This window comes from Carassius gibelio, chromosome B23 (genome assembly GCF_023724105.1).
Source record: "Carassius gibelio isolate Cgi1373 ecotype wild population from Czech Republic chromosome B23, carGib1.2-hapl.c, whole genome shotgun sequence".
Taxonomy (NCBI): domain Eukaryota; kingdom Metazoa; phylum Chordata; class Actinopteri; order Cypriniformes; family Cyprinidae; genus Carassius; species Carassius gibelio.
The window spans coordinates 4917207-4923766 of NC_068418.1; the positions used below are offsets into that span (position 1 = coordinate 4917207).

Here is a 6560-nt window from a genome sequence, read left to right on the forward strand (position 1 = left end):
TAGTTCCTCAACTCTTTTTGAACCTGAAACCTTCCTTTCAGCTCAACTGTGTTAATTAACAATCTGGTGTGATCTCACAAGACACACGATGGCTGAAATCATACTAGAATTCAATGCACTGAAGATGTTAGTTCTGTATGTTGTATGACCTATAATATACTATCAGGTGTAAAAATAAATGATTGTAAATATGGTCACTTACTGTCATTGACAAGTGACTAATGAAGAGTCAAATTCATCAAATTGTACAAAGGAAATAATTACAAATAAGCCAAAAAGTGCATTTCACTTGTTAAGACCTACTGTCATTGAAAAAATAATACAATTCTAGTATAGTATACACCCTACAATATGATATAAACAACGATGAGAGTTTACTGTACCCGAAGGATACAGACTTCCACTGCCGGGACGGCACAGGTCTCCTCCACACGGCTGATCGGAGGCTGCTGGGAATCTGTCGGTCTGTCGTTTCCACAGGAAGAGAGGCATGTCTTCTGTAGACAGAAACACAACACAGACTCCAGACACTTCACAAGAGTCTGCAGAAGAAGCACATATGAGTGGAAGCACAGTGGGACACCCGGATGAACACTCAAACACCTCTAGCAGGGTGTTAGCAGCCACTCAGACATACTACATACCTGACGATTCTTGTACTGCCATATTCTGACCTGAAACACACAAATATAATGTTTTAGGAAAACATATCTAAACAGAGTAGAACAAATCAAAATCACATTTAGAGTTACAATAAAATGGAAAACATTTAGTAAACCTTAACAATTGTAAAAACATACAGTATGCTTTTTAACAAGTGCCACTATACAAATATGAAGAATTTCAGCAAATATTTTAGAAATTACCTTTTTTTTTTCAACTGCTTACACACATTTTCAAAACTTTACACACAAATTCAAGAACTGCACACACAAAATGCAAAATGCCTCATCTCTTGCAAAATGAAGCACTGCATTCAAAATATCACAAACACATCTCAAAAGCCAACATTTGCAAACGCCTTTGCCATAATATTAATTAGTGTATGGTTCTGAAGATTGGTGTGTGCTTCTGCTGTTTGAGGGTCAGATTTCAGAAACTGTGACAAGTAAAGACTTTGTGTCTAAGCAGTTTAGAAAAACTGCAATGATGTGCTTTCCTGCTGCAACCGTGACATCAAAACCCCGAAGACTAATGTGCTGCTGATTCCCCTTGACTAGTGTTTTTAATTAATTTTTTATTCATGAGTAAAATAAGATCTGCAGTAAACATAACTTGACGATACTTGGACATTTTGCTCTACAACATAATTCAAACACACAACATTTTAAGGCAGTTATTTATTGTTTTAAGTAACTACATAAGGTTTGTGTTGTGTGCTCAGTTTACGTTGCACAACAGTACAGCGTATCGTCAACACTTTTGTCAAGTTATGTTTACCAGAGAACTTATTTTCCTCATGACTGATATTACTCATATATTAGTCAAATATCAGCTCCAGGGAGGGTAAAATTATGAATTGTACAGCTATATTGGATTTAATCTTTAAAGGTCTGACTGAATGCAAACGTCATGCTGGAGCTGGATGACAAATGCCTGCAGATCTAATGGATCTCTGGACTGTAACATTAGAACAGAAGCCATTAGAGGTGATTCTCCTCTTAGCTGTCTGAAGAAACGTCAGGCCACTCCATAAGAAAAGAAGCTATAAACACATCGACTACTGCTCTGATTTACTGCTGGCTTCCAGTGTTATACATAACCCCTTAAATGTCCATTTGTTCCTCACATAAAACCATGGCTTCAGAAGAGTGCAAAGTGTATGGGTCATATACTTTTGTGAAAAATAAGTGCAATCAACTGTACTGAATGGGCTCTTCTTAAAGTATATTTTTAAGAGAAGCACATTTGTGAAAATGTCTCAGTATTACTGCCACAGCAGTTTTTTTTTTAGTTTTTATGTTAAACAATTATGGACTTTCTACATATTCCACCACAATGTTAGACCTAACCGTCACAAATAGATTTAGCTGAAGTCGGGTGTTTCAAGGGTCACCTTTATTTATTTAGCGCTTTAAACAAAATACATTGCGTCAAAGCAACTGAACAACATTCATTAGGAAAACAGTGTGTCAGTAATGCAAAATGATAGTTAAAGATAGTCTGTACCGATTTTTCCCAGAAAAACACGACCGGCTGGAGGCGTGACGTGTGGGCGGAGCTAAAGAATCACGAGCGCCAGTAAGCTTTTGCGTTGAGAGCGTTTGGAAGCTGTGACTTTACCTTGAGGAAAAAATCAGATCCCGAGGCTGAAACTGAACGAGAGCAGCAGCAGCAACGACTCGCTCCGAGCGGGGCTCGAACCCGGGTCTCCGATGGGAGGCGGACGCACTAACAAGGAGGCAGTTTTACTCACCGCCTGCGGTTCCAACACACGATCGTGACCCTTTTTCGTTGGGATTGCATTATCCTTAAGAAATAAACGATACGCAAATCCGTCGTCAAACTGGGCCTTGTTTGTAAAACAAGCATCTTCGAAATGCAGGGAACAAACAAGAACACTTGCACAACTCCGTTGATGCTCTGTAAAAATAAACTCCATCCACTGGTCCCTTAATGCTGTTTTTTTGTTTGGTAATCTGTGCAGGGTTGTCTTGCCCTGGCAACCAAAAACATACGTCTTTTGTGATATTTCGCGACGCTCTCACTCTGATCAGTGAATTGTATGTGCTCAACCTCTCAGTGCTGTGCTATAAGGGAGCGCGCGCTCTTCCGGCAGAAGTGCCTCAGGACCCATATAAGGAAATTCCGCTCCATCTAACGTCACACAGAGCCATACTCGAAAAAAACTTTCAGAAACTTGTGACAAACCGGAAGGAGAATTTTGGGAACAAAACGTACAACTTAATTTTTGAAACTTTGTCCCTGTTTAGCATGGGAATCCAACTCTTTAACAGTGTAAAAAACTCAGTATGCATGAAATAGCATTTCACCCCCCCTTTAAAGGCAGTTCATCATTGAATTCAGTGATGTCATCTCTGTTCAGTTTAAATAGTGTCTGTGCATTTATTTGCTATCAAGTCAACGATATCGCTGTAGATGAAGTGACCCCAACTAAGCAAGCCAGAGGCGGCAAGGAACCGAAACTCCATCGGTGACAGAATGGAGAAAAAAACCTTGGGAGAAACCAGGCATAGTTGGGGGCCAGTTCTCCTCTGACCAGACGAAACCAGTAGTTTAAATCCAGGCAGCAGAAAAATCAGATTGTGCAGAAGAATCATCTGTTTCCTGTGGTCTTGTCCTGGTGCTCCTCTGAGACAAGGTCTTTACAGGGGATCTGTATCTGGGGCTCTAGTTGTCCTGGTCTCCGCTCTCTTTCAGGGCAGTAGAGGTCCTTTCTAGGTGCTGATCCACCATCTGGTCTGGATACGTACTGGATCCGGGTGACTGCAGTGACCCTCTGATCTGGATACAGACTGGATCTGGTGGCCACGGTGACCTCGGAATAAGAGAGAAACAGACAAATATTAGCGTAGATGCCATTCTTCTAATGATGTAGCAAGTACATCAGGTGTTATGGGCAGTGTTCCCAGTTCCGGTTTACCTAATTAATTAATTAAAAAGATCAGACCAAAAAGAATGACACAATTTTTTCAACTGAGTTATGCTTGACAATACATCAGTGCAGTAAGTAAACAAATAGAACAGGTCCAATTACAGAGCCTTGTGGGACACCCCTGTACTCAGACACATGGTAGAGTCAACAGACGCATACTGTATGTTGGTGTCTATTCTGAAAATATTCTATCAGACAATCAAAGATCCAGTTACAGAGAGAAATTTCCTTTGAGAGCACTATGTTATTGAATCCCATTCTCAGTCTCTTATTTGTTCCTCTCTTATTCAAGGAGTCATGAAGCAATGAGAAGATGCCACATGCTTTACCCAACTACTCAAACAACAGGTTTGAGTGCAGCTAGACAGCAGTCATTCAGTGATTCTGCCATTTTTGTTGACATCAACATAGCAGTTTTATGAAAGTATGAAATAACTACAGACTGGGCAAGAGAAAGAAAATCAACCTGAAAAACCGGTAGACTAATATAAATGATGTTGTGTTGTGGAGTATGAAAATCTACTTACACTCTTTAAAAAAAGCTGTAAAAATAAAACACAGTTAACTGTATAATTTCAATGAATTTCTCTGCATTTATTTTTACAGGTGTTTTACCAGTATTTGAATTTTACACTTCATTGCATTGTGTTAACAGAAATGTCTGTAAAATGAATTGATATATCATGTGAAATGATTTGCCAGTACTTTTTCTGTTATTTTACAGATGTATTTTTAACTATCTCACCTGCAGCGCTGAAGTTGCAGCGGAGGTGTGAAATACAGGGGTAGCAGAGGGTTTCCTAGACCTCTTTAAGTTTACAAATGTTATCACTTGGTGCTCATTTTTTTTCTTGAACTTGATTGCTGATTTCAGCAGATTTAACCAACATCTGCAACATTGCTGCCTATTAGATATTTTCAGTCAGGATTCCTCACACACATCCATTCAGAATGCCAGTTTCAATACAGAAAAGAGTTTAGTTGGTTTAGCTAGACAGGGTCTAACTCTTAAACCAGCCTATGCTGATCAGTCAGATCTAAATCTTTTTATATGATTTTGGGCACATTGTGGTTAGGCTTGGGACTGTATCTGAAAGCATTAACTATTAGCTGTTAGAAAAAAAAAAAGCACAATCTACTTTAATAGTATTATGGGCGTACCAGACACTGCAATTGTGTATTTTTTTAAATCAAGCTAACCAAACTCTAAAAACGATACAATATAGCCTCCTGTCGCTGTATTCGCATTCTCCTGCATACTATCTGATTAACAAGCATGTTTTGAAGGCAGTGCTCGAGGAGTCTTACTGCTGCAGCGGGCTGTTCTCCTGGATGGAGCGCAGTCTGCAGCTGACCAGATGCCGCTGGTGCTCGTGTCTCAGGCGGCTGTTCTCTGCGCACAGCTCGGACACATGCTGCTCCAGCTCAAAGATGCGCCTCTTCTGCCGCTTCAGCAGCGTCTGCTGGGTCTCTATGATCTTATTCAGCTCCTTCAGAAAGCCCGCTGCCTTCGTCGGGTTCTCGGGCCGGCTGTCCATCGTCTTCTCATTCAGCCTCACTAGTCCGAGTCAAATATAGCCTCTTTTCTCCAGCTAAAGACGCGCTGTGATTTATGCGAGGTGCGCACGTACCGGGCTCAGCCATGCTTCTGTCAAACGCTGACTCTGCGTCTCCCGCGGTGCTTTGTGTCACTAAAGCTTATGTGGCTACAGTTTAAAAATCACAGTTCACTGTTCTGGAAGGAGTTCATGGTGCAGTAGAGAATATTTAATCCACTTGCCATACTCTACAATGCACTTATAAATTGTGACGCAGTAAACACCCTGAGTAAACCTCAAGCGATGCGACGCGACGCAACAACGCAGCAGTCTGCGAAGTTCGAACGCGCTGTCGGTCGAATAAACCCGCCGCGCGCATAAACAAAGGCCCTGATTGGTCGACTGGTCGTCTACGTCACTATTCCACCGCAGTCCTGGTCCAGACGGACGCGTCAAGCTCCGTCCGCAGCGTCCTGTTTCGCGTCGCGTCCAGCATTGTAGCGGTTTGTGACCTGTATTTAATCATTGCTTTATAGATACAGTTCAGTGCCTTCGTATCCCAAAATATGGCAGTTGCATAGCATTTTTTTGATTTTAAAGAACCCTCTACCCCCCAATTTAGTAGGCCTCCTGTTGTTGTTTTTTTTTTCAACAAATGGCACTTATTTTGATATATAGGCCTAATGCTAAAACATGTTTCAATGTCCAAAAACGTCTGGGGTCACCTTGTATAGGCTAAGGCTTTGAGGATCTCCAGAAGCATGAATAAAGGCAGGTCAAGCAGACAGTTCAAAATATATCAGCCAACAGTAACAAATTCTAACCTTTGACAAAAAATATAGATTATATATATATATATATATATATATATATATATATGTGTGTATATATATATATATATATTAGAATGTTTAACTATACATATTCACAAAATATGTATCATAAAGTTGGGAGAAGTTGAAACATGAAGAAAAATGGACTTGAAACTGAACTGAGAATGAATGAGTCCCTGTGTTCCTTTGCTGGATACATGTGTTTATTGCACTTTACTTCTTCAACTATAAACCAGGAAGTTTTTTCTCTAACCAGCAGATGGCAGTATTCTATCCCCAACATATGGCCATTAGGTCATTTCATTGATTCTTTCATAAAAAAAAAAATCTTTTGCCAATATTTTTGGCAAAGCTGAGTAATTGTGCAGTACAAAAGGTGAAAAAAATATCCCCTAAAAAACAGCATAAATGTATAGTTGAGAACTAGATAAAAAAAAAAAAGATACAGTTTATCATATGAAAAAAGTATATGTCCTTATGCAATCGCTCTGTAAAAGTTTGCTGTCTATATAACCCCAAGGGACTTAAAGAGCCAGTAAGATGAAAATTCTAAGCTTCCTATCACTGTTTATA

At 39.9% G+C, this 6560-nt stretch overlaps 1 protein-coding gene across 1 annotated transcript in view; it reads right to left on the bottom strand.

The window, feature by feature from the left end:
• Positions 1–5485, bottom strand: part of LOC128011273 (IQ motif and SEC7 domain-containing protein 1) — a 67659-nt gene extending 62174 nt beyond the window's left edge. Inside the window, exons 1-3 of the mRNA XM_052593496.1 lie at positions 4925–5485; positions 645–674; positions 384–497 (exon numbers count right to left, since the gene is read on the bottom strand). Coding sequence (XP_052449456.1) covers positions 384–497; positions 645–674; positions 4925–5154 — 374 coding nt within the window. The 5' untranslated portion in view covers positions 5155–5485. The remainder of the gene's footprint in view (positions 1–383; positions 498–644; positions 675–4924) is intronic.
• Positions 5486–6560: the final 1075 nt, after the last annotated feature.